The following is a 27,864-nucleotide window of genomic DNA, read 5'->3' as shown; positions in this document are numbered from 1 at the left end:
ATTTGCATAAAGATTCTAAAAAATTTGCATAAACAGTGAAAAATTGCACTTAATGTGAAAAAATTCTGAAAGTTGTGGCAAATTTCTGTGTTAAGAGTATTAATGTGTTAGAATAAGATTTACAGCTTGTCATCACGTATGTTTAGCCTTAAGAGTGCTCCTCACTTGTTCTTATGAGCTCTCCTCACAGGAGAGGGTAGCCAGCAGATGGATGTGGTACCAGGACAAATGCCAAACACCCACGCCATTTGGGAAAGAAACAGAGTTGTGCAAAGAAACTTCAGAAGTTGTGCAATTATGCAAACATACCAGAGAGGCAGTGTCTTAACTTACATGGGTGGAAATCAGTTGCAATAAATTCTGCCCTCACTGCTGTGACATGGTGTCTCCAGGTAAAAATGCCGTATGCGGAGCTGCCCATTGGCGGGAAGTTGAGGAGGCGCCACTAGCTGTGAAGGCGCCACAAGGCAAGTGAAGCAGTCACAGTCAGTTCACTTCTCCTCGGTCCCACCGTCGGCGCCAGATAAACTTCACAACGTCAAGGGGTGGGTTCTCCACCTCCCATGAGCGGAAAACCCGACTGGCACGTCTGACACGAGTGGCGGGCCTGTTTGCATTCCTCCTCTCCTGACCAACCCAGGCCCAACCCCCCCCCCACCCCGCCCCCCCACCACCCCCAATGCACACAAGAGTTATTATTATTACATTACAAGCCCTGCTCGGCCTGGACTCGTAGGGTCACTCGATTGGTGACAGCTCTCCCCTGCCACCCTGTGTCTCTGGTGGCAGTTCCCCCGTGGGAGTGCTAGAGGCCTGAGTGACTCATAGCAAGCGCGGGCAGGAAAAGGCTGAAGTGAGATCAGTGATGTCACCCGCAGGTCTGAGACACTGCCGCCGTGAGCAGCCCGCCAGGGGCTGAAAATGAACAATCTGACAGGGGTACAGCCGGAAGCCCCAGAAAGTACCTATGCGTATATGCGTGTGTTTATATGTGTATGTGATTAATGTTGTAACCAAACTTTCCAAACAGCTTTTGAGTTCAAAAAAAAAAAAACTCAGGGCAGATGGCACTCTGATACAACTTCCTGCTTATCGCAGTGTTAAAGAAAGAGTTTTGTTTAGCACCTCCTCCTGTTATGGTATTTCACCTAATCATGCGCGCACACACACACACACACACACACACACACACACACTCTCACACACACTGATCAAGTGATAGGATGGTGTGATAGTGTGCTGTGACAGCTTTTTTCTAGGGAAAGGCTGACAGATTAGTTTTATAACAGTCAACAGTCACTGCTACACTAGGTCCCATGGCACACACTGCTTGAATGTACTGTATCTAATGATTGGCTGCTGGAGGCTACACTTGCTCTTTTGCTCTGATTCCAGTAAAGACGATTACAGCAGAGCAAACACTAAAGCTACACATCCACGCTAGTAAACCGTCGAACTCTAATGGGCATATCTTTTGGAATTTACCTTGAAAAAACCATAAATAAAGGATGACGTGTCTAAATAAATATAATAATCCTGTGTTGAAGATTCCATTATTACTAATCTTTTCATCTGATCCTGCATCAAACTCCACCACCACTGCAAGGGGGCAGCTGAGTCTCCACATATAGTCTATTAACACCTGGAATTATTGCATCTCAGGTGGTTTCATCATACTGTATATAGCAAACCATTACACATGAGAAACTTTGGTGTCTAACCATTTCCCTGTATATTGTATGCCTTTATTATACATGGACAAGCCATGGCTGAGATTCAGTGTCTGCGGATACATGCATGCATGGGTGTACATGTATGTGCGTGTGCGTGTGTGTGTGTATTTGCGCATATGAGTGTGCACATGCTGTGCAATCGTATCTTTGCCTTCATGTATTTTTCATTCACATTTCCCCCTCTCCTCTGTTCTATTCACAGGGGACACGGGAGAGGGAGAGAGAGAGATGGAGCGAAAGTGAGGAAGTGTGTGTGTGTGTGTGTGTGTGTGTGTGTGTGTGTGTGTGTGTGGGTGGGTGGGCTTTGATAGCTTTCCTGTCAATCAAATCAGTGAGCTGAGAGGAAAAATGTAATGTGAAAAGCAGGGGGAAGCAAGAGAGGCAGAGAGAGAGAGAGAGAGAGAGAGAGAGAGAGAGAGAGGAAGAGAGAAAGGAGAGGGATACACACAATTTAATCAGAGAGGTGGTGGACAGTAAAGACTGCAGCACTATGTCATTGGGTGGTGGTGATGGTGGTGGTGGGGGGGATTTCTCACAGATATGCAATGATTTCTGGAGGGCTCTTCCTTTCTCCATCTCTCTCTCTCTCTCTCTCTCTCTCTCTCTCTCTCTCTCTCTCTCTCTCTCTCTCTCCCTCTTTCTCTCCCCCTCTCCCTGTTGCCAAGGCTACCGAACAGACACCTAGCTACCTAAACCAGCCTGTGGATGTAGCCCCACGAGCAACACAAGCAAACAAAGAGACAACAACACCCCCACCCCTTCATAAAAAGAAACAAGAGCAACAGCGCACAAGTGCCCCCCCCCATCCCCTCCACCACCACCACTACCCCCCCACCCCCCCAACCCCTTTTACTGATAGTGGAAATCAGAACCTAGCACTGAGGGGGAGGGTCTGTTTCCCGACGACCTGAGCAGCGGGATGGAGAGGTCTGCCACAGCGTCAGCCCCCCAGGTCTTTCGCCGCTCCCCTCCTCTACCTCTCCGCTGCTCTCTGTGACGTGAATATTAATGACGCCGCGAGACCCACCGCTCTCATTCCCGCTGCCGTCTCCGGGTGGAAAGGTAGGCAAGGACCCGTCTCCGCATGCTTCTCTCAGCCGAGCGGCTCACGTTCCTCGGCGTCTTTGTTCTCTCTCTCTCTCTGAGCGCCTCGTCTAACGTGCGTGATATTGTTTTGCTTTTTTTTCTGAATTGCTCTGGGGATTGTAAGCCTTGACGTGCGGCGGTATGCATCATCTGTTCGAATGCCCATCAAAGACCATGTGTTTTCATCCGTTGGAGCTGCCGTTCTCATGTATCTCTGTGGTGTGCATAACGTGTCTGTGATTACCTGGTTATTAACATGAATCTGAGCATGTGCCTTCGTACATGTAGCATTGTTTTCAGGAGCTGACATAGATCAGACAGAAATTTTACACCTGCAGTAGTTACGAGCTAGCATGAATGCTGAGAATGTACAGGTTCTCCTGTTTGGTTTAGTCTATGGGGGAATGTCCAGCCAGAAACAGCCTTATTACCACGGCAACCTGTCCTCCCCTCAGCTTTCCCTCCTAAACTGCTGTGCGTTGCGATGAAAGATTCAGAGCAGTTCGGTTCGGGTTTTCCACATTTATTGCTGTTATTTGTTCATTTGGATCTATACCAAATCAGATCTATGCCAAAATATTGCAATTCTGTCAGCACAGAACAGTCAAAGCATGTCATATGCAGTGGCCATGCATATTACCATCATTTGCTTGTGTTTGAGTGTTTGTGGCATCTTTCCACCGTAATTTAGATTCATTGATGTTTATCTTTTTAGTAGACAGCCTTGTCCAGTGTGGTACACAGAGTATATCGTGTAGACATTATCCATTTATTCACCTGTATATTTACCTAAGGACCTTGCTCAAGGGTACATAAATAAATCCCCTTCCAGGTTTCAAACCTGTAACCCCCTGATTGCTGTCCTCAAGCCTAGTTCCTTGTCCACTGTATCACCCTGCTGACTTGTTTAGTGCATGTCTGGATTTATTACATGTCTGGGATGTGGGTTTGTTATAGTTTATTGTTCATGTTATAGTCTGTAATCCATATACTGTTGTTGGTCTCTCACTCAGTTTTCCTGTTGCCATTGTATATATTTGTAAATGTGCTGAAAGCTACTGTAAATTTGAAACGCTGTTTTGTAAAGGTCTATAGATCTCACAGTAGATGAGTGCCTAGGCGCTGCCCAATGCTATGAATACTAGTGTGCTCATTGACTAACTGTAAATGGCCACACATGCCCCATACTCAGTTTTGTGTGGGTGAAACAGATGGCTCTGTCTTGGGTAGTGTGCTGGACAAATGATGGCCTTTACTAGAAATGATCAAAGGATTTGTGTGTGTGAAACAAGGCAATAAAAACTGGAAAGCTAATAGCAATATAAGTGAGTTAGACTAAGAGACAGTGATGGATTCAGTCATTCATTTTCATTTTACAAACTGTCAGGATTTAGTGATCAATGATTTTTGTTTCACGGGCCATCAAGAGATTAACGTGGGCAGATCTGATTCACTTTTTTTACCTCCTGCAATTCTCTGAAACTGTGAACTGCAATTCCGCTTGCTGCATGGGACCCTCGCACAATAACTGATGCATAAATCTTTGGATGAAACAGATATGCTTTTTGTTAAAGCGAGATCAGTTTTCCCCGTCCTCATACACAACACTAAAAAAATCTCAGAAGGTTCCCATTCATTTGGCGAGCCCTGTCTTGTGCCAGCAATTCTGTGCCTCATTAACAAAGATGTGACTCTGGGCTCCTTCTATCCTCCTCCACCTGCTACCAGGGCGATACAAAAGACCCACACAGGCGCAAGCAACAACTGCTCAGACCTGCACACGCACAAGCCAGCAGTGTAGACATGCAGATTAGCATACTGGCAAGAAAGGGGGGTAATCCCTTAATGCATATTAGAGAGACAGAGTCTTTAAAAACGGGCTTAATGTAAACAGACCCCCCTTCTCAACAAAAGCTTCCCATTAATTCAGAGCTCTCTTTGATGGCATCGTGGATGCGCCTTTTAAAAGTTGGCTCGGCTCCACGGCCGATTCTGCCACGGTCCAGGTTATGTCCGAAAACACCACCAACAATCAGCTCTTAACTCTAACAAATTCAAACGGGCTGGGCCTATTTCCATTTACGATGGCAGAAAGATATGGTGGCTTGGAAGCAAGATCGATCAAAATAGATGTCTCTGCTCAAAAATGGGAAAGTGTTCCACACTCGGTGCATGTTCACGATTGGGGATGACTGTTCTGCGGCATTCTGGGATTTACGCCGTGCTGGTGAAGTCCGGAAGTAGGTGGGGGCACTGTCCGCGCATAATGGAGTAATGGAAAAGGGAGCCCAGGCCTTTCATTGTCACAGCATGGAGTGTGTGAGCAGGCAGGCGGAGCTGCTACGATGGGCTGACTCAGGGCCTCCATGTGTTGAGCTGTTGTGTATGTGCGGTATCAGTGTGCCTGTCCAAACACCCAACTCCTGGATCCAGGCCTGGTGCCTCCCAGAGGAACCTGCTGCTCAGGTCCATCCTTACGTTGCCGTTTCTGACCTCACTTCCTCCCGCGTATCGATCCATCCACAAAATGGGTTCAGTTTCATGGTGTAGCCAAACTCCCTGCCGAACACGCGTGCTCAGCCATGTCAGTGGAGCCGTCTGGAACAAAAAAAAAGCCTCATGTGGGTCCCTACCATCATGCAGGCGTGCGTTTGCCGTGTTCACAAAATAAAAAAAAGTGTGAAGTTTGCAGTTATGTCGGTTGGGAGGGTGAAAGCTGTTGCAGTTGGTGGTAGAGATGGCGGGGAGGGTAAGGGGTGGTCTGCCGTTTGAGTCGATTTGGATCCCGCACCACGCGTACAGCCGGTGCGTCGTCTGTGAAATCCATCCATCTGTGCCCACCATTTAACTCTCGCTCCGTTCCCACTCTTCCCCTTGTCAGTTTGGAGCCCTCATGACTGCGTTTGGCTTGGTGGTCAGTTTGGAAGCACGGACCTCAGTCATTCTTGTCCGGTCCTGGCTTTTGACTGACGTTTCCCACACTGTCTTTGTCTCTAAAGTGGTGGTAAAACACCTAAGTGTGAGTGAGTCCACATTTGCCTGGAGCCCTTACTTATCATGAGTGTACAGTAAAAATGCATTATTGATGTACACATGCAATCAAGGAGGGCTCTCACCTAAGAATCCCAAATCCATAATTTATAAACTTGACGTGATGCATACTATTATGCTTTTATTTTGGTAACTGCATTATTTCAGATATATTTCTCAATTATTTGAAATGGATTTCGTGTCTCAGGCACTTCCTTCCTTTCTCAAACTGTTCCGGTTTGGCCCGCACACTGCCCTGGAGATTGATTTTTTTTTAAAAGTTGTTAACCCAGAAGGACCCACTTGGCAAGCTGCTGGATCGCCTGTGGAGATGTTGCATGTGAGGTTCTCGGGAGTATGGTGCGGTCAGCTCTGGGCCTGCATTCGGTTCTCCAGCCTATCTCCCACTCCAGCTCAGCAGCAAAGTCTGGTGGGAGGTGGGGTGGGGCTCACCCCCCCCCCCCCCCCCCCGACCTCTGCCGCTGAGTCACGGAGCACCGAGCCAAGACACGGTCCTCTGTGAACCTGCGCCAATCTCGGAACGGCCTCAGAAGACCTGCTCGTCTGACATGGCATATCAGAACCCTCATTAGACCGTTAGGGCCCTTTGTATCTGTGTCATCGGTGCTTTTTGCTCGGCTCTCGGTTCTTTCTGCGCATGGTGACGTGTTTCACGAGATGTTATTCTGTGGTTTAATGCCATTTGCTCTCAGAGGGTCATTTCGCTGCACTATACCATGAGATGAGTCATTTCAGTACAAAATGTGCTAAAGTGGTAAATGTGCTACTGTGCTAAAACCGTATGCATTTCCAAAGAAATGACACCAAACTGATGTATGACCAACTGCAAACGAGGGTCTTATTTGGTATTTTCACATGTTTTTACACAATGATATTCACAGATATATCTCCAAAAAAGTCACACTGCCTCAAACATGATGCTGAAAATGTGGGAAGAACCCATCTGATTACACTGGCCCAGGATGTGTTCAGCCCAAAACCTTGCTGAGCATGACAGAGGGGCATAGGTCCTGTAACGTCGTTACGAGAGGCATTTGGAGGGGGGGGGTCACATGTTTCCATTATCAGATTGGATTTTCTGAAGAGGGCCTTTGAATCAATTTGACGGGAACTGGTGGGGGGGGGGTGGGGTGTTCCAATTCAGGAAGCAAAGCATAAAGGGCCAGAACACTGAACAAAGCAATGGTGTTAATCTCAAGGGATATTAAATCGAGACTGTTGTTTTCATTTCTGTATATGTGTTGCTACAGAAGGTGATGTTAATCCATGGAGCCAGAACAACGATGCAGTTAGTGCCCTTACTTATGAGCCCAGTTCTTTAGCTTGATGAGCTAACTAATCTCTTGTATGTGTTGCGTGGATGGCAGAGACTGCAGTCAACCCATCTCTGTTAGGTATGTTGTCATTAGAACTGTACCTCAGTACACATATTGCTCATACAGACCATACTAGTACCATTGATGTGGAGCATTTTATTCCCTTGTGTCATCACATCCTTTCCGAGGTGCCGTGATTGTGATTCTGTGATACTCGCAGGTATGCGTTTGGTGTCTACAGTCAGGTTTCCATGTTATCGACAGTTCAGGCAGAGAGCTGTCAGAGCAGGGATGTGGGCTGACGGGCCGAAGGGGTCTAAGATATCACTTGGTGTTGCAGAATTTGCATCGTCTGATGAAAAGAGGCCCGCTGATGTGACAGTCAAGCCCTACTGACTGACTGAAAACAGGGTCCTGCCTCCTTTACACTTTCTGGGTATTCTACTGCCATTCCGGAGAGCATCGCGTTAAGCAGACGCCGTTGATTTCCGGCTGCGGCTTATCGCCGTTTCAGCAACCTCTCCATCTCCGCCGAGCCCTGCTCCGAAGCAGGCGTGCTGCTCTGTGTGTCCTTGTTTGCGGATGAGTGCGTTCGTTGCCATGGTTACTGAAACGCCAGCCTCGCGCGCGTCATCACTTCAAAGACCACCTTCAGAGTGATCGTCTCCCCTCAGCCATTGTTTACCAAGAGAAAAGGAAAAGGGCCCCGGAGAAGGAGCACGAGCCGCGGTTGGCGCGCCCCCCGTTCCCGAAAATGCCCCCACCACTGCGGCTTCACCCGCCCGCCGTTCACGCCCGCTTTACCACGCCGTCCCCAGCGTCGTTCGTCCATTGGGCCGAGTTAAGGGAAGGGAATTGAAGAAACAGGTGCATGCTTGCCGATTTGGCCACCCTCGATTTTGGCGCACTGAGAACGAGCAGGTAGCAGGTCGGCTGTGACAGTTTCGAAGGCGTCATCGAAATTCTGTGCAACGTGGCTGGTAGACAGCACCTTGCATGACGGTGAGGGGGACATCAGAAGCTTCTGAGAGATTTCTATAATTTATTTTACTTTTTTATAAAAGAGATTTGATTTCAAATCTGGCTGTTTTTTGTTTCTGGCCAGCATTCTTTTTGGTACACTTGGATTGGGTCTGCTAGTCTTGTCCCTCTTCTCCTCCCATCCAGGACTGCGTCTCCTCTGCAGCGGCTGAACTCAGCGGAACACCGGCCGCATCAGACCGGGCGTTCGGCTCGGTCATGTGATCAGACTCCCGCCTTTCTCTCGCCGTCCTTCAAAAAGGTAGGTCTCCACTGCAGCTGACAGCTGTAGTGGGGGGTGGGGGGGTGAAGTGATTTTAAACAGGATGTCATAGCCGATAGAATGACAAGAGAGTTCCTGAGAGAAAAAACAAAGGCAAATGGTAGACGTTAAGTGCAAGGGGCTTTTGAAGAGGCATAGCTCATTGGAATTATTGTTTCGTTGAAAACATGCACCTCACGTTGAGTTTTCCTTCAGAGTCAAACAGTGTAACTGAGAATAATGACAGGCAGATGGTAACCGAACGACAGAGAGATGCTCGCTGAAGGGCTGGTTGGCTGTTAAACTGAGGTGTAAGGCAGTTCTTTCAACAGTTGGGGAGCTGGATGCTAAACAGCATTAAACAACATTGGAAAGGTTCAGCAGAATGTATGAATGCTGATGTGCAATTGAAACGAGACAGGAGCTCCACAAAGCAGCTGAACGCTGTCTGAGTGCACAGTCAGGACAATGTGTTTGTTGTTGTCGGTGGAGAAGGGGTAATTGATAAAAGTGAAAATTACAAATTGCTCATCACGTTGATTTACAATTCAAGTGGTTGTGTTCAAGTGTCGGAGCTTTTAGCTTATGGGCTGCGTGATTGGTATTTTCCTTTGGGTATTTCTAAAATGGTTCAATGCAGGACCGGGAGCCGAATGTGATTAAGTCAACCACTTTAAGGACGGCAGCATCTGAAAGGGCTATTTTTAGAGCGTGACAAAAGGGGTGGTGATACCCGTGTCCCCCTCATACGTCCTGTCTGCACGTCAGGAGAGAACTGGCACAAATATTGCCATCATCCTCTCACTGAAACACACACACACACACACACACACACACACACAAATACTCATTCTCTCATACACACACACACACACACACACACGTACACACTCTTTCTCAGACGTACATACACACTCTCTCACAGACAAACGTGTGTGCACACATACACAAATCTCATAGAAAAATACACACTATCTCATTCAAAATACACACTTATTCTTAGAAACACACATACTCTTTCTTAAACACACACAAATGCATGCACACAGAAACACACACACACACACACACACACAGACACACACACGCACACACGCACACACACTTTCTCATAAACACATATGCAGTCTCTCTCACACACACCAACTGGTGTGCACATACTCTGTCTCTCACACACACACACACACACACACACACACACACACACACACACACAAACACATACTCCCTCTCACTCACACCCACGCACACAGGGATAGACTGGGAAGGACAAACAGCAAGGACAGGACTGGGCTGTGAATAGACCTCTGATTGGAAAAGTGGCAAGAGATGATTCTGCGTGGGCGTGATGAAACCCAGTCTCGGGCGTGCGCCTCCCCCAGAGCAGCAGCCCGACGTGCTCTCCCCTCCACCGAAAGCCGTCCCTCAGCCTCATCACAAAGAGCCCGGAGGGATGCTCCTCTCAAGAGCTAACACCTGGCCATCTGAACAGTTGTCTCGGCCTAGTTCAATTTCCGGAGAGAGCGTGGACAAATAATATTCATTAAACAAAACAGAGAGGGGGAGAGAGAAAGGGAGGGAGAGTGAGAGAGAGAGAGAGAAAGAGAGAGGGAGAGTTGGAGTGAGCAGGGGCAAGCGATGAGTAAGTGTTTCACTTGTAAACGCTTCATATGGCCAAGGGGAGTGAATCACCAGCGAGGCCTGCGGCTGCGACAGGCTGCTGCCCACCTGATCACCCGCCCAGCTCGCTGCTCGCTGCCTCGTCAGAGGGCCAAGCGCGACGTGAGGCTCACCTCCTTCCAAAACCCGCTCTGCGTGTGTGACGAACGCAGCAGCATCGTGACCGGAGCGGAGTGAGCCTCCCGCCTTATCAAGGAGGGAGGGGGGAGGGGGAGGGGGAGGGGGGGGGCGTGGGCAGACCCGCAGTCCGGCTCTGCTTTTTCGGCGACGTTTTCGTTGGGGAGACATGACGCAATCGCGCGAAGTTTTTGCGAAGGCAGTATGCTCTGTTGTTCTCCGTCAAGGCATCTGTCCTAACAGTCGCATGACAGCACCTTTTGAGTCCAGGTCATGAATGTAAAGACTAGATTTGTGTCCTATCATTTATGATGGATGGGAGTTAAAGGATTAAACCTATCTGGGCTCCCCCCAGGCAGCAAGTTGCTTGGTAATAGCCATGCAGATTTGATTCTGTTGTTTACTTGCAACAGATAGAGGAATGCATTATTCCAGTAAATGTACAGCTTTAAGTACCTCCCATCTGGAGTCATGCTTCCAGATCAAGAATAGCATTAAAACCCTCTGGGATTTAAAACAATTGTGTTCATCTAGGTCAATCTAACTTGTCAAACTAAGAGGCTAAAAGCAAATTGCACAAGCTGACCACACAGCCATTCATTGCCAAAGCATCCAACCATATTCTGTATTACAATGAAAAGAAAGTCTTTCATGATGACTTTTTGTGGTACATTCAAGTTTTATTGCAGACTTTATATTCAGTCTGATTTAATCCCCTGACCAGCTTGATAAGGGGAAGCTTTCTGAGTCTGACAATGCAGCAATTCCATCATGTGGCCCAGTGATTCTGAAACCCAAACAGAGGAAGCCTGTGTGTGATGCCTCTCAGGTGCTGAGCTCTGCTGAGCACCCTGGTCTGGTCACAGCAGACACTCAAACAGCAAAAAAAGGAGACTGAGTTGTGACCGGTTCCTTATTCCACATGATACAAATATAAAGAGAAACAAGAACATACCCTTTCCACATAAGTGTTCTGTGTTCTTCATCTTAAAAAATATTTTTCGTGCTGAAAAATCATGGAAAAATCTTGCAATGTGGTCAAATTTCCCAATGTCCTTAGAGTCATTGAAAATTAGCCAAGTCTAAAAAGAATAAATTTCATTATTTCATCTTAATTCAAGTTCAAATGTTGCCTTTTACAGCCGTTGAAATATGTCCATCCTCTCTTGATCTTGTTAATGTCATTTCATTTGCTGGCGAGACTAGCAATGTCAGCGTGCTGATATTGCTAACAAATTAACTAGCTTACTGGCTTGCACAGTAATCCCATCACGAACAGTCATTGGTGCCTGGTATTCATTACCAAATGCACCTGCAAGTACTTGCACAGAAACCAGAGAGTAGTGAGTCTCAGAAAGTATTTGCCCCTGCAATTTCATCCTTGACGTATCCCAGTTTTGAGGGAATATGATGGTTGAAAATGATTCTTTGAGGACGTTAGATTCATTCTTGAAACCAAATTTGAGTTGGAACCTTATTTAGAACACTTGGTGAATATGGCTGAAGTGTGCCCACCTACGAGAGCACTCAGAGACGCTGTATCGATTGGCCCGAGCTCCCAGAGATGCGATGAGGGCAGGCTCCTTGCCAGTGCATATGCAGCGGTGACTGCTTCCCGGAAGGGTCAGAGGAAGGACATTGTGTGCCTGGGAGGGGGTTCACAGTCTCGACTCCACCTCAGAACATGCAGCGCTAATGGCTCTCTGCAATGGTAACAGTGTGCATCTCATGTAAGCTTGTTGGCTGTGATTGGCAGGCATGCCTGGCTGCAAGACCCTCTGTTCAGGAGTGTGGGGGATCAGCTGGCAGGTTATGCCCTGAACTCACCATGTGATTTTTCATATTTGCAAGCAAGAGTATCAAATTTCTGAGCTGGCTTCTGTGAATTGGCTGGTTTTATGGCTGACAGACCACACAAGCCTTGAAATCTACAGGTGTGCACTACCACCTCAGAATGCGGCTACAATTATTATTATGCATGTCACCAGGATTACTAATTTCTTGCTAACTTGTCCTGAGGTTTTCACGTATATTACCCACAGACATACAAAATTACCTACTATATCAACCTAGTTGCTCAGGTTTAACACTTATTTTGCTTATTTGCTTAAGTGTCTACTGAAGTTTCAAATGAACTCTCATGCTTACTCAACAAAACTCCTGTGTTCTGCCTGTATCTGGTGTGTGGTTTTTTTTTGCCAGGTTGCCATTTTTTCTTTCTTTTCCCACAGACCTTCCTTTGAGAAACAGCTGCTGGAACATGATGTTGTTCAGTAGTCGTTTTTTATTAGCTATTGGCAGACCTTCTTGCCAGCTTGGCTGCAGAAGCCTGACCCTAAATGTGATTCTGCTGAAAACTTCTGACATGCTTGAAATTGACTCACAGCTCATAGGTGTTTGGAAATTCAATTACCATCTCCTGTAACCACCTGGCACACCACACAATCGGCAGCAAGAAATATATAAAGTTAACAAAAGCGTATTACTTGCTGGTGGTGGTGTAGATGGCCAATGCCACCCAAGATGTCATGACAAGCATTACGGATCTTATCTGAAATTCGACCTTATTCTAAAAAGGCGTGGATTGTTGAGTGGATGTTCAGTCGTTTTCAGAACAGTTCTGCTAACCAGTGTTAGTTTAGCAAATAACATCCCTTCACAACACTGTCCCACCAACATTGGTTATCTCTAAGTAAGCAAGTTTATTTTAAGGCTTATCTGCAGCAATATATACAAGTTATATTCCTTAACTTGTAATTACATAGAGGGTTAGGATTATTATTAAAGTATTTTTTAAGTTTAATGTTGGTTATGGTTAGGGCTGGTAATGGAACTGATATTGAGGTCAAGGGTAGCGTGGAGGGTAGGATTTCTGAGATACAAACGTAACAAATCTGATAAATTTACACAAAGGACAAACTCTTGAATAACTAATTAAGAATATGTTTCTATGGTACAACGACATGATTTGTGTTATGCTTTGTACTATCTATTTTGATATGATTTTGAAAAGGTTTTAGCAGTATATGCTTACAATAATTTACAGTGCAGTAAACCAGAGAGGATGGGAGATGATGATGAATGGTAAGAAAATGGTCAGTGGTTGCTGCATAACAGAAGCTAGATTCACTCATTAGACATTTGCAGTGCCTTGCTTTAAAGATGCATCATACAGATTGTCCTGCACAAGGTCCATTTGGCCTTTTCCAGTTGAAAATGTCCTTTCCTGAAGTACAGTAATGTAATGAGTGGAACAGCCTTCTTCCGTAACTGCTGCTTACAGTAAAGAACAACTTTGTGTATAGGTTTCATTCCTTCGTCTTCATACATTTCGCAGTAATATTTGGTGTTTACATTCCCACCTGGACGGGCTCCCTCGCATTTCAGCACTCGCCGCAGCACTGACTCACCGGGCAAGCTTTTATCACCTGTCTCACTATTCACTAATTGGGAAATGCCTGCGAGGGTGAGAACGGGGCGGAATTGCAACAGTGAGTCATCCGGGAGAGGGGAAGACTGACTCGGTCATGTCATCCTTCCAGGACTCAGGCACATGGAATGATAGGGCCAGAATCACCTTAGAAGAAGGGCTTAGATTATCACCTTAGAAACTCCTCAAGAATAGATGAGCATGCAATATATTATTTACCACATACCAGTGTAACAATACTGTTATTGCTTTGGGAATGAGTGTGTGAGTAATGACGTATTGACATATGATGTCAATATATTGTTGTGTCAATAAAGTGTCATAATATTTTGAATACTTGTTCATAAAGTAATCAAAATATTATTACAGATGGGTAAGTGTTACCAAAAATAGGACTGGCAACACAAATGCCTTACCAATAACCTCAAATTAAGGAACTGTTTGATATTTGTACTGGAATCTTGCCATGAACAGGAAAACGGAGGATTGTCATTATTTAACCTATCAGGGCCTCCCATACCTCCAGTCTGGTGAGATGTTCAGCTTTGTGGGACTGATGATTCAAAGTGTGTTATCTTCTCCCTGTGTGGTCAACGCCATCTGACCCAGGGAGGACGAAGACCCTCAGTTACTATATGATCCTTGAGTGCCATTTCAGAGGCCCAACACCTGACTCCAAAAGACAGATAGTTCCACCTCTCTTCCTCTCCCCACATGCCTCCACCTTGGGCCAACACAAACGACTACTCTAATTTTAAAGGCTTCCTTTCTCAAATCAAGTGCCTTTCACCACCAGCCCCCCCATCCCACCCCCCACGCCCTGACTTTGCACACCCATTAAGCCTACAAATAAAAACTTGGTCCCCAGTGGTCCTTCCTTTTAATGTAGTTTTAGAGTGCAGTGTCCCACTTCCATCTAACAATATTATTACAACAAAATGTGCTTTACTTGGATTAAAACTGGACTAGGGAGGTATTATTAACATTGCTAGTGTAGTCTGCTCTTGTTTTTTTCCCCTTTATGCTGGTCAGAAAGTAATATATGCCCCCTCTCCTCACCTGTGGCAGGTGCCGTGAGCCAGGTCTTTAGTTACCGGGAGAGATGACTCAGAACTCTGTGGCGGGGTCGCCCGCCCCAGCGGACTCCCAGGAGGAGTGGGAGAAGTGCCAGCAGCCTTCCCAGAATCCCCTGCAGGAGGGCCATGGTGCTCGCTGGGAAAGGCTGTGGAGGACTGGGGCGATTGCCGGTTGCTTCCTCTGCCTTTGCGTTGTCTCGCAGATCACGGTAGGAAAACCCCCCCAGGTTTCACTGTATGCATCTCATTTGTAGTCATAAACTGTCACAAGTGGTGTTAGAAACTGTATCAGCGCAAGTCTAATTACACTGGCTGATTATGCGTGGTTGCATGAGTCATTACTCAAATAGAAGCAATATGAATATCGTAATCGTAACCCTAATATTGTAACCATGTTTTTGACAGGCTCCTTGTCAGGGCTTTATCCTCATCCTTGCAAATAAACATAAATAATTAGTAAAAAAAGGCCCATAATCAAAAAAAGTATTTATTAGTAAGTACCTGTCATTTTTTGTATCTCTAGAATAATCATGCAGCATTGTATGCGTGTCTCATTCTGTCTGACCTTGTGTGTGACCTCTTTTTGGCCCTTCCCTTACACAGGGCGTCTGGGTTGTCTACATGCTGAATGGATATGGAGCTTTCCCCGCAGCACATAAGGTCCTGGACCTCATGCATTACATTCTATCACCACTGGGGACATATAATACACTGGAGGAGGAGGTCAGTACATTTCCACCCAATGATGCTATCTAAATAAAAATAAAATATATAATAAATACATAAAATATATAATATATAAAAACTCTGTCCATCCCCCCCCCCAACAGACGTCCCAGTCCATGCAGAGGGAGCTCTGGAGAATGGAGAGTTTGTGCCCTCTGCTGGCCACTCTCTTCCTTGGCATCGTCATAATGGGCATCGGGGTAGGTATTCTTTTCACTGTAGGCAAGGGTAAATAAAGTAGATGACAAGGATTGACATAAAGCTATCCACTGGAATGCACTTGCGAATGCACACATCACTCAGTCATTGACAATGCTTCAGGTCATGATTCATGACATTCATGGGCTCCCGAGTGGCTCAGTCGGTAAAAGCACTTGTTCGGAGTGTAGACTGAACACTTCGGCCTGGGTTCGATCCCGACCGTATCACTAGCCGACAGTGACCGGGAGCTCACAGGTGGAACACATTGGCTTCGTTCTGCTGGGGATAGGGGTGGGTATGTCGGCAGGGGCTTCGGTCCCATTAGCAACAGCGACCCCTGCTGGTCGATCAGGTGCCTGTGGTCCATGTGCCAAAGCTACATATGAAATGTCTTCCTCTGACTCATCTCTGTGCTAGCTTAGCTTGTGGACCGCAGTGCGAAAAGAAGCAGCGGCTGACATCACGTGTCTCGGAGGAGGGCACATGCTTATCCACACTCTCCCAGATTGACAGTGGGGGTTGTGCAATGGGACCAAACATCGATGACAAATTAGGCATTCCAAAAATTTAGGGAATTGGCCATTCCAAATTGGGGAGAAAATGGAAAAATGAAACAAACAAAAAAAAAAGATTCATGACATTCATGCTTCTGAGAATGAAGCATTTTTGCAGAGTTTTTCAGCTCTTTGCTAGAAAGAACCCCCTATCTTGGTTTGGAGGTAATCTGTGGTCTCCTCGACAATCCTGTTGAAGTTGTAGTCTGTAATGTTTCATGTGTGCAGGTCCTGTACTGTCTGAAAACGCTGGCTCCTAGCACCTGCCCCGCCTTCCCTGAAGACCGACGGCAGTCCATGAGCCGCCAGCCCTCCTTCACCTACTCAGAGTGGACCGACGCCAAGCAGGAGGACTTCTTCGACATGGACCCCGTGCCTGAGACCCCCGTCTTCGACTGCTTCATGGACATAAAGGCGGAGACCGACCCCGCTACACTTACTGTCAAACCTGTGGGCCTGCAAGAAAGGTCAGGGAAGGGGGTTTACACCTGATAGTCTGTGTGTGTGTGTGTGTGTGTGTGTGCACTCTAAAGTATTTGTTTAAAAAGATGATCAAATACACCAAAGTAGACTCAAAACAGATCAAAACAGTATCTAGGCTCTTTTGATGCTCCTGACAACTTAAGCAGCTTTAAATTTCACATTGGAAGAGATTAAAAATTTAGTTGCTATACTGTGTGTCTTTATTTCATCAAGATATTCCCATAAAATGTACCATACATGTTTGTTGATCAATGTCTGTATTGGAATAGCTAATTCATAAAGAACGGTTGATTTGACTGAAGAACAATTACAGAAGTATATATCTAATATATACTCACATTTAACTTACTTACACCAGATATACTGTTATATATATATATTTTAACCTACATTATCACCACCTTATATAACCATGACACTGGCCACATACACTTTTGAAGACACTTTTAAAGGGGATAACTCAGCTCTTTCCCTGGAGTGCTCATTCCAGATGCACCTCTTAATCAACTAATCATGGTCTTGACCAAACCAATTAAGCTTCAAGTCTCCATGAGTGTATGAAGAGAACTGGATTGTGGCCCTCCCCGACAGGACTGAAGTAACCCTTTTTGTAATCTGAAACACACATAGACATTTTGCGTCTTTATTAAAGCACTCTTAGTAAACATGTCCGCTGCCATCACCCTGCACTAAAGTGCAACATTGACTGTTTCTGCCTTTGTGTGCCCCTGCATGTGGTTTAGGAGGGGCTCCAACGTGTCTCTGACGCTGGACATGTGCACGCCCGGCTGCACCGAGCCCTACGGGGCAATGCTGTCGCCGCGGGAACAGTCGGCAAGGGAATACCTGCAAACAGCCTCCAATGTGCTGACGGCTGCCCAGCTGCACGGCCGCGCCCTTGATGACGCCTCCCTGCAGGCCGAGTTCTACGTGAGTCATAGCCGGACCATCTTACCCACAATCCCCAGCAGAAAGATAATACACAGCAAAGTGGTGGAAGGTTTTTTTTTTTTTCAAGGAACTGATGCAACCCTGTGAGTCTAGATGGCAAACATCAGGGTTGAGTTTATCACTGAGATGCAAAGCATTTTCATTCATAAACAGTATGTTCAGAGACAGCATATCCTTCCAATGCATGTCCACTCGCCTTTCTGGATGCACAATAACGCTTATTGTTTTGTCGCTATTAATAGGAGACTCCTATGAACTTTGTGGACCCAAAGGAATACAACTTTCCCGGAGTGGTGAGGAAGAATCGATACAAGACCATCCTTCCTAGTGAGTATTTCTGTGGCAGCAGGGGGGGTTTTACGTTACTGTGCTGAGCGGTGCTGGTTGATTCCCATCATGACAGGAAAAAAAAAAAAAAAAACAGAGTGCAAGGTTGTGCTGAAGGACGTGTGACACAGAGGTGTAATGTGAGCAAGACTGATCCCCAGCCTAAGCAGTATCCCTCTCCTCTTCAGATACGCACAGCAGAGTTTGCCTTAAAGCTACAGACGAAGATGACTTCCTCAGCACCTACATCAACGCTAATTACATGAGGGTAGGTTTTTGCTCAATACCTTATCTGTACAACTTATGTGTACAATGTGTGCATGCAGACTCTACTGGCCATGGCAGTTCACATTCATTCACATCACATTCACGTCTGGATATTTACAATTAAGATTAAGCATCTTGCTCAAAGGTAGACCAGTGGTGCCCCACCTGGGACTCCAACCTGCAATCTCAGAGTCACAGGCTCAGCTTATAACTCATGTTAAGCATGATGGAAGGCTCTGTAGTACTGTAGTAAAGGCCGGACCCGTGTGGTGGTGTTGTGTGCGGCAGTGTAGCATAGTGGTGAAGGAGCAGGACTCGTAACTGAAAGGTTGCCAGTTCGATTCCCTGCTGGCGCACTGCTGTTGTATATTTGGGCAAGGTCCTTAGCCCAACAATTGCTTCAGTAAATATCCAGCTATATAAATGGATAACACTGTAAAAAAAAGCTATAACTGATGTAAGTCTCTCTGGATATGGGCGTTGCTAAATGCCAATAATGCAATGTGTGCTTCAGGGCTACGGTGGTGAGGAGAAGGCATACATAGCCACCCAGGGCCCTACAGTCAACACGGTGGGTGACTTCTGGAGGATGGTGTGGCAGGAGAGGTCGTCCATCATTGTTATGATCACCAACATTGAGGAAAAGAATGAGGTCAGTGCCTGCTGACAAAGGCCATGGCTGTAGTACTGATAGCAATGTGGGCATCTTGAAATTAGTATCACTAGCAGTCTAGTCTGACCATATTGTATATAGCCACAGCATATATTCATTCTATGCATTCCTTTATAGTTTAATTAAACATCCCAACATAGTAATGGATTTGTTATACAATGATATATTTTCTTGGCATATCTGTTCTGTCTTCACTATGGAGAATTCATAAGATGAGTGTACAATATAGGCCAATTTCAGTGCTCACTTGTAAAAAAGTGAAGCCAAGCAGCACTTGTCTGCTCTGCATTGGTGGAGTCCTCTATAATATTGATGTTGGTGGATATGATCCCCACAGAAATGCACAGAGTACTGGCCAGAGGATACTGCAACCTATGAGGGGATTGAGGTCACTGTCAACCAAGTGATCCAGGCAGATGACTACAGCCTGCGTATCTTTACTGTGAAGGTGGGTAAAATAGGTACTTGTCACAAACTGGACTGGCAGTTAGTACAGGAACAGAGACTATTGCTGTGTATGTTTGGGAAGGTGTGTGACTTTTTCCATACTCAAGAATGTATATGAATATATGTGTCAATGTAAATGAAAATGAAAATTTACAGAAAACCGATGCTGTATTCTCACAATCCAGCACTTTCTCAAACTCTCACACAGGAAGCATTGTTGTCCTGGCAACTAACACCCACAGCAACAGCGCTGCAGACGTAAATGAAGACACTGTGGCAGTTCAAAATAACTCTATACCTTTTGAGAAATGGGAGTTTGTGTTTTTTTTCCCCTTGAGAGCTGAATGCAGACCATTAGCTGGACTAATGCAGTGCTGCGTTCCTGTTCTGTGCTTATGTGTTCTTTCCTGCATCTGTGTGTGTGTGTGCTTGTGTGTGTGTGTATGTGCGTGTGTGTGACCCTGTATATAAGTGTGATGGTGAGGAACGCAGCCTCAGGCAGTACTGGTACACATCATGGCCGGACCAGAAAACCCCAGACAAAGCCCCGCCCCTGCTGGAGCTGGTGCAGGAAGTGGAGGAGGCGCGGCAGCAGGCCCCACCCTGGAGTGGTCCCGTTATTGTCCACTGCAGGTACCCTCGTCCTGCTAGCAAATGACGGATAAAAATCCCAAAATCAAAACAAAAGAGAAAAAAAAAAGAGCAATGTGACTATATTGAAATTGGTTCTTCCATCTTAAATTCAGATGTGTACTTTCTTATTCCTCTCGCAATGTTTGAATGTGTTTTTCAGTATCATAACAGTAATTAGCTCATTAACAGTGAAGAGTGAAGAAGGATTCATAGAATATCTCTGGAACCAAGTCAAAAGAGGTCCTTAATGTATTCATGTACTGAAGGTACCTGTCCGAGATCTTTATCAGAGGCGCACAAGTTACCACCAGGAATATCTGACCTCTGCACCAATAAGCAATGCAAAACAGTGCCTCAGCAGCCCTGAGTCTCTCTCATTGGCTGCAGGGCATGGAGAAACTCTGACACAGATGGGATTTGTTTGAATGGGTAGCCATGGGCAGGAACTGGAATGACTCACTTGGCTGTAGCTACCTCTCAGATTATTCCCTGTCGGTGAGCTCCCCTGAACTGTTGAACCACCACTGAAACCCGTGACTGTTTGGCCTTGCTGGGGCAGAGCCCTGCAAAGCCCTTCAGCCCACCTCCTCTCTTCTTGAGGGTCAAAACATGAGGGGAGTCTCAGGCCTCTATCTGCCCACTTTCCACACCCACATGCCCCCAGGCCTCTCAATACCCTTCAGTCTATAGAGAGCCACATGGCTTGACCTCTGTGAATATATTTACCAATGCTAGCCCATAATCTCTGACATTTTCTCTCTTCTCAAGCAAACAACTTAGTATGATCTGAATGATAGCTGTTTCTCAAGTTAGGTTGCACAGCAACTGTCATTCAAGATATCCCAATGTAGATGGAGGTAAATAAATTTTACTGTAGCCAAACCTAACCTTAGCCTAACCTTTTTGTATGCGTTTTTGTAAGTCTCTCTGGAGAAAAGTGTCTGCTAACTTACTAAATGTAATGTAATGACCATAGCTCAGGCAGACTTACATAGGCCCCTGGCCTGTGCTCTCACCGCCCTTTCAGTGCAGGGATTGGTCGGACTGGTTGTTTCATCGCCACCACCATCCTCTGCAAACAGCTGAAGAATGAAGGTGTGGTCGACATCCTGAGGACCACCTGTCAGCTGCGTCTAGACAGGTAGGATCCACTGACTGGGCAGATCCAGGTGGCCATTCAAGAGGACCTGTCAGAAATATCCTTCCAGGAAAACATTTAACTTGTGATGTGTGTGTCTTCCTTCCAGGGGAGGCATGATCCAGACAGCAGAACAGTACCAGTTTGTTCACCATGTCCTCAGTCTCTATGACAGACAGCTCTCCCGTCCAAAAGAAGAATAGAAATCTGCAAGTCCCCTCTCAGAGAAAAAAAGAAACACGATTTAACAAGAGAGGCATCTGACCTGACACCACAAATCCCGATCCTCAGTCTACCATCGTACACTCTCTCCACAGCTGTCTAAATCGCAGTGATGCCGAAATCCATCTCAGCAAAGTGTCCAAGAGAAAACAAGGTCCAGAAACCACTGCTCTACATGACATGCTCAGTATCCACAGAACCAGTCATCCGGGCACATTCAGTATGGTGAAGGCTTGATGGGTCTGAAGTTAAAGCACAAAACCACTGTAGGGCTGGCTTTGATTGTAAGCCAGGCATATAACTGCCAGCCCTATACCGAAGAACATCTAAGCCTGTCTACAGGATTGCAAGCCTGTTTCGATTTCAATGGATTCAGCACCTGAGTGACAAGTCAGCACCAGACTGATTCAGGTGACTTTTGGACTGTTCTCAGAGGAAGGCCTTTTCTTCACTTGACTGCAATGGAGTTAACAAAGGATTTAGACCATCACTGTCATTGTTTTGGAGACATTGCAGCCAGAATCAGTCACAGACGCCTGCTCATCCTCACCAGTGGAGAAAGGACAGGGGAGAGAAGAACCTGTCATTGACCTAAGTTGAATATTTTGGTATAAAGAGACAGAAAGCAATGTCTCCAAACTTCATGAGCAGTACATTTCCACTCAACATAGATGTCAGGGCATACCGGGACCTCAGACTCAACCACGTATTGGAGAAATCTGTCCTTCAGTTCTGTGTGTTATATTTCTGCCTGAATGAGTCTGTGGATGTGTGTTTGGTTGTGGATGTGTGTATGTATGTGTGCATGTATGTTTGTGTGTATGTGTTTGTATGAGTATGTCTGTCTGTGTATAAGCTTCTGACTGCTGTTTGCTTCAAAAGGGCAATGTATATTAGACGCAAAATAAAAAAAGCCAAAACATGAATTTCATTTACAACTGATAATAGAATGGTTAGTGACATGAAACGTGGAATGGGATTTCTTCATGCACAGTGTAACTAAAGGGACAGTTGCATCGAGTCATTGTTAAATTTCATGTCACATACATTGCCCTTTTTACACAGTAGAATGTGTAACGTGCGCAGCGTGTGAAATGATGCACTGGCTGGGGGTGAAATTTAGTTTATGGGGTCTCTCAGACTTGCAGAATGTGTTTCCCTCTCCACGGTCAGGGTTACTATGTCTCCTGCTGCTGCTGCTGACCACTAGCTCTTTGAGCGCTGACGCTCTGCAGCAAGCCGGGTCTCAAGGGAAAGGTTAACCGAGCACATGACTTTATACGAAATGGCCTTACTCAGTGTCTGTCCTTTCTGTTCTGCTCCGGGGGGGTGCTGCAGGGCACGAATTCGCTGAACGTCCATTTACCTCCAGTTTACTCCAGCCAAAGCAGGAGTTTGGGTGCCCGTTCTATCCTGACCCTCCCCTGACTGCAGTTATCTTTCCCCCAAATAGTTAGCCAGTAGGGCAGAGCTTTCAGGACTCCTGACTGGTCTGATTACAGTCCTTGCAGCTCTGATCATTGGTCAAGGCTATGAGTTTTCCTTCCTCTCCTTTAAGGGGATGTAAGTCCTTGCCGTAAATGCAAATGTGGAACAGATTGGCCAGCAAGTCAGGAGAGCTGAAGATCAGCCTCATTGATGACTTGTATGGGGTGAAAACTTTACCCCCTGGTCTAACTGACTAGGGTGTCAATAGAGTTGCTTTTAAGACTTGATGTAACCAGAAACACGTGGTATCTGATAGTGTTGTCTGTCCATACATGATCAGTAGAGGAGAAGACTCTAGCTCATAGTCCAGGCTGAACAGTGCTCTGTGAAGGATTTTTCACAGGGACCCACAGTGTCTCAATTAACACCAGTAAAGAAATATTGCATGTTTGTATGTATGTTTTTTGATGTTCCTCTGGACTCTTGAATATTCAAGATGCTGCATCTCAAGTTTTTTAGGAGATCAAAATGCCGCTATACTGTAAACTACTATATCCCATGTAAATATTTCCCCACCCCCATCTCTGGTAGTAGTATAAAACAAGTGACATATTTGATGGGGAAATCATTGACTGCATTTCCACAGCTACTCTGTCTTGGGAGGTTACTTATCTGTGTCTTGTTTTGTTGTCTTGACTTGGACATTATTCTGAGCCAAACTGTTAGTCCAGTTTAGTTTCTTGTTGGGTGTATAATTTGCAGCAAAAGAAAATGGTAGCCTCAATCTAGACAGGTGTTCCCTCAGACAATCTGTCAGCTTTGCTTAGTTTGTTTTCGGCTGGCGTAAGAACAATTGGGAGTATATTCTGAGCTTTGCGCAAACCCATTTCTGTGGCTGTTCCATCGCTACTTTTGTGTTTCCAGTGAAATATGGCCCAATTATTATCGATCCATAATCAAAGACATCAATCTCCTGTGGGCCAATATCGTTGAATAGTTATATGCTGCTTGACAAGCAAAGGAAAAAGCTATAGGTTTCCATGTTCCAGGTCACTAATATTTTGCAGTTCTCTTTATATTTTACACTTGGTTTAATTCCATGTGAATGTTCTAAACTCTGTACAAATATTGGCCCGTGTCTTAAACACATTTTTTCTTAATTGTTCTTAGCTCTATCAAATAACACTCTAAAAAGTTGAAAGTAAACTTTTTTAACTTATTTCTGACGCTTCAGTTTAGGTTTTGCTGGTCTTAATGTATAATGAATAATTAAATGAATGGAAATCTACTGTTTCTTCATAAGAAATAATTTTCTGTGTTTAAGTAGCGGTGAGACACTAGATATAGCAGATATTTAGCTACTCAGCACTGCCAAAGATGCACTACATTTAAAATTAATTTGAGAGGACAATTTTGTAGAGCAAAATACCATATTTTCCTAAAAAGGATTGTTTGAGTGACAAAAGGCATCCAGTGAAATTCCCTTCTGTGGGGATGCACAACATGAGACCAGCACATGAAGCTAAAAAAAACAGTGGATCTGAGTCACACCAATGACAGTGTGAATAGAAACCGAGACAGCCCAGCGCTCAGACCGTAAAAAGCGCTGCACTGTGAAAACGCACCCCTGAGTTGCCGGCTCTGGCACAAGCAGGATTGTCCCACGCTCAGGCCGCTCTCTGTCCCTCCCTCGTCCCCCGTGTGGGCTCCCGGCTCTCCCTCCGACTCCGGCCGCGGCTACTCAGCACGCATCACTGCCCCGATCCCTCCCGGGACACCTCCATCTGTCCCGCCCATCTGCACCACCCGCTCCGCGTTCGAGGCCAATGCGTTGGTCCCATCACCCCGCGCCTCTCTCTCCAGCACTGATGCACTCCTGATCTGCACGGGCGGCAATGCTGGTCATTAGGCTGGAATCATCCAAAAACATCATTTTTCTGCCATCTGTCTGCTTTGGTTTCTTTTCTCCAGTGTTAAATGTGATTGCTTATGATTACTGTGCACTGTGTCTGTTAAGGTGTTCTACCAGAGTCAAGGGTGACAAAAATTGATGTGGACAAAAAGGGTTAAAACAGGTTTCCTATCTGATAATCATACATTACAAACCTCTTATTAATAGCAGCTAAAGTATTTAACTATTACTAACAAAGTGTTCCATTGCTTTAAGAGTTCAGTATTTCTGCTGATTTATGAGGATAGCTTAATTGCAGTGAATATATAGCGATCAATGAAAAATGGTGCAGGTACCTTCAGCAATGGAGCCACAATTGAAGAATTGCTGGGGGACACTGTGACATCGAAGTTAAGAAACTTGCAATGAGATCCAAAGGTTTCAGGTGTAATTCACAGGTGGGGCATTGCTGTTTACCCTTGAGTATAGTAGACATCCTACAGTTACTTCATTACATGCCTGAATGGATAGATTGTAAAGTGTGTGTGTAACTTACCCTGGATACACATGCGAAGCAAACAGGCCATAGTAAAACACTGTAAAAATACTATACATGCACCACTTTATAAACATATGTTGATACTCAGAAATTTAAGTGAATGTCTGCTTCAGCAGAGGGGTATTGGAGAAATGTATTGACCTGTCATAAAAGACACATTTATCATTAATGGTTTCTACATGGGTAGTTTGGCATGGCATGGTCTAAACACCAGAAATATCATATGGAAGAGTGACCATGTACAGTATCACACATGAAGTTTGAAGGAAAGCTTGATCAATCTCATCATGTATGTGTTTATATTCTGAAATGTTTGTAAGAAAGACATTCATCTTCAGAAAAAAAATCCTTCTAATGTGTGATATGTATGGTGGATTCACATGGCAAATATATGAAAAAATGTACTCAGCATATTGGATTAAGTATTGCTATAAATATGAGTTACTCCTATATGTATTAATTGCTTTTTAAAAGTTCAAAGACATCTGAAAAGCTAATGCATGGTGCATACACAGGTAAGATGGGTCGACCTACAGTATTATGTAACACATTTAAGAGGGCCGTGTGATTCAGGACACCCCTGTGGTGTTGGTTCTCACTTGGCCTTTTTTTCTAAACTTCACTGTATTGATTTTAAGGAACTGCATGTATAAAATTGTGATCGGTCAATAATCAAGGCAAGTGATTGATCGTCCTGCTTTTTTGTAAGGGTTTTATCATCCTCTCTTGCTGTATCTCTCTGTCTCTCTCTCTCTCTCTCTCTCTCTCTATCTTTTGATACATTTTACATTTGTACAGCAAAACACTTTTTTGAGAACTTTTTGATATCATTCCTTCGGGTTTATGCCTCATGTTTTACTCATAAAGACAGAGATGGAATGTAACTCAACTGAATCTGCTGTCATGTTGCTTGTCTGGATGCTATCTGTTGAAGTTTCCAGAATAAAATCTTTCTTGTTCATTATTTGTCCTTCAAAAATGCTGATCGTGTTCCAGTTGCTATGATAATATTGACATCACCGACAGAAGTGTTAGTTTATTTATTTTCCTTTGGTTTTGAGATCATTCTTACCTCAGTCTTTGCTATTGATAACAGAATTGTATTCACTATGCGAGAACAGAACACATAAGCGGGGACATGGTGAAAGTACACACTTTTTGCAACAAACTGTAAATATGTAGCTCCAGTCTAATAACACCAAAAAAATGCGTAGATTATACTGAAACCATCAAATGCTGGTTTGTGTGCAGATGTTATTATACTGAAAAATAACAGAGAAAATCAGAGTTTGTGAGAATTATATGCTCATATAATGCCACAATCTTTAAATTTAGGTAGAGGAGCAAGCTGCAGTAACAACCTAGCAAAGGCGCCTCAAATTAGTAGCTAGCTAGCGAGCTAATCATCCTCAGTCACAGCAGTGAAAGCTAGACAGCAAACATTACAATTTTCAGCTTCTTATTTCAGGACATGGAGAATGAAGATAAGAATCGTAAAATTACTTTAACGGACTTTAAAAAAATAGCTCAGTGTTTATTTTCAATGTATTTATTTTGAGTGTTATTACCGAAACATTTGTCAGCTAACTAACTGTCCCGAAGGATGTGGTATAGGGGATTTACAGGAAAGCAGGAATGCTAACAAGCTAGCAAGCTAATTGGCTAACTTTACTAGACACATTATGCTGACCAATGGCAAATTTCAACAATTAACTTCTTGGCTAAAAGAATACTTTTGCTTAAAATACATTGGATACACTGCAAATATTTGTAAATTTAATAACAGGTGACAAATAAGACATTTACAGTTCATACAAATGTACAGTCCGTAAGTTTAGCATTTCTCCTATTCTGTTGTATTGAAGAAAATGATAGGCCTTTTATATTATATTTACTATATACTGTACTTCACGGTATACTGTTCTTCTGCATCTTTGTATGCATGTTCAGTATAAGAACTGCTCCCATGTCCTGTCTGATAATATTATTGAGAAAAATCACAATGTTGCAATGGTCACCGCAGACAAAAGCTTTACTGAAGTCTTCTTCAGTGTTTGGCCACATTTCATAGTTGTGTATACATGTAATTAGGTTGAGAAGTATTTTTCTTAGATCTACAAAATTAGACCATTTTAGAGCAAAGTGTCCTTTTCAAAATATAAAATGTAAATCAGTGTAGATGTATTCCTCAGAAATGTGTGCTGTTGTATCGAAAATCAAGGGGAGGCAAAGGAATCAACTGTCCTCATCACAAAATTACAGTCTTTCAGTTCTGCAGGTGAATTGATTTCAAAAGGTTCAACATAAATCTGAGTCCACTACCAGATCCCCATAAAAAGAAGCAACAACACACTTCTGAAAAAGATACTTTGGTGAATGTACAGTATATTATGTTTGCTCATTATCTGGAATGGTTTTTTTACCTTTAGTTTGTTTATTGTTTATCTTCAGAACCACAAACTGTATTAAAGCTTATGCTTTCAATGCCCATAGATGATGTAAGGGATGTAAGGATTTGTGAGTCAACAGCTTTTAAAGAAAAAAAATAAAACTATTTCAAAAATATCATACACAAATGTATACATATATATGT

General features: G+C 44.6%; 1 protein-coding gene across 2 annotated transcripts; it reads left to right on the top strand.

Annotated features, from left to right (window-relative positions):
• The first annotated feature begins 2,614 nt into the window (after positions 1 to 2,614).
• Positions 2,615 to 23,877, top strand: ptpn5 (protein tyrosine phosphatase non-receptor type 5). 2 transcript variants are annotated; one of them, XM_036543686.1, is made up of 14 exons: positions 2,615 to 2,795; positions 8,354 to 8,468; positions 14,764 to 14,980; positions 15,375 to 15,494; positions 15,602 to 15,697; positions 16,481 to 16,719; positions 17,479 to 17,665; positions 17,929 to 18,013; positions 18,202 to 18,281; positions 18,795 to 18,932; positions 19,291 to 19,401; positions 19,873 to 20,033; positions 21,061 to 21,174; positions 21,281 to 23,877. In XM_036543686.1, the coding sequence occupies exons 3-14, from the start codon at positions 14,798 to 14,800 to the stop codon at positions 21,372 to 21,374; spliced, it is 1,608 nt and encodes a 535-aa protein (XP_036399579.1). In that variant the 5' UTR covers positions 2,615 to 2,795; positions 8,354 to 8,468; positions 14,764 to 14,797; the 3' UTR covers positions 21,375 to 23,877. The 2 variants fall into 2 exon arrangements, with proteins under 2 accessions (XP_036399579.1, XP_036399581.1); XM_036543688.1 differs by lacking the exon at positions 2,615 to 2,795 and adding an exon at positions 7,773 to 8,188.
• Positions 23,878 to 27,864: the final 3,987 nt, after the last annotated feature.

Source organism: Megalops cyprinoides, chromosome 13 (genome assembly GCF_013368585.1).
Source record: "Megalops cyprinoides isolate fMegCyp1 chromosome 13, fMegCyp1.pri, whole genome shotgun sequence".
Lineage (NCBI taxonomy): Eukaryota > Metazoa > Chordata > Actinopteri > Elopiformes > Megalopidae > Megalops > Megalops cyprinoides.
This window is presented reverse-complemented; position numbering and strand designations above follow the sequence as displayed.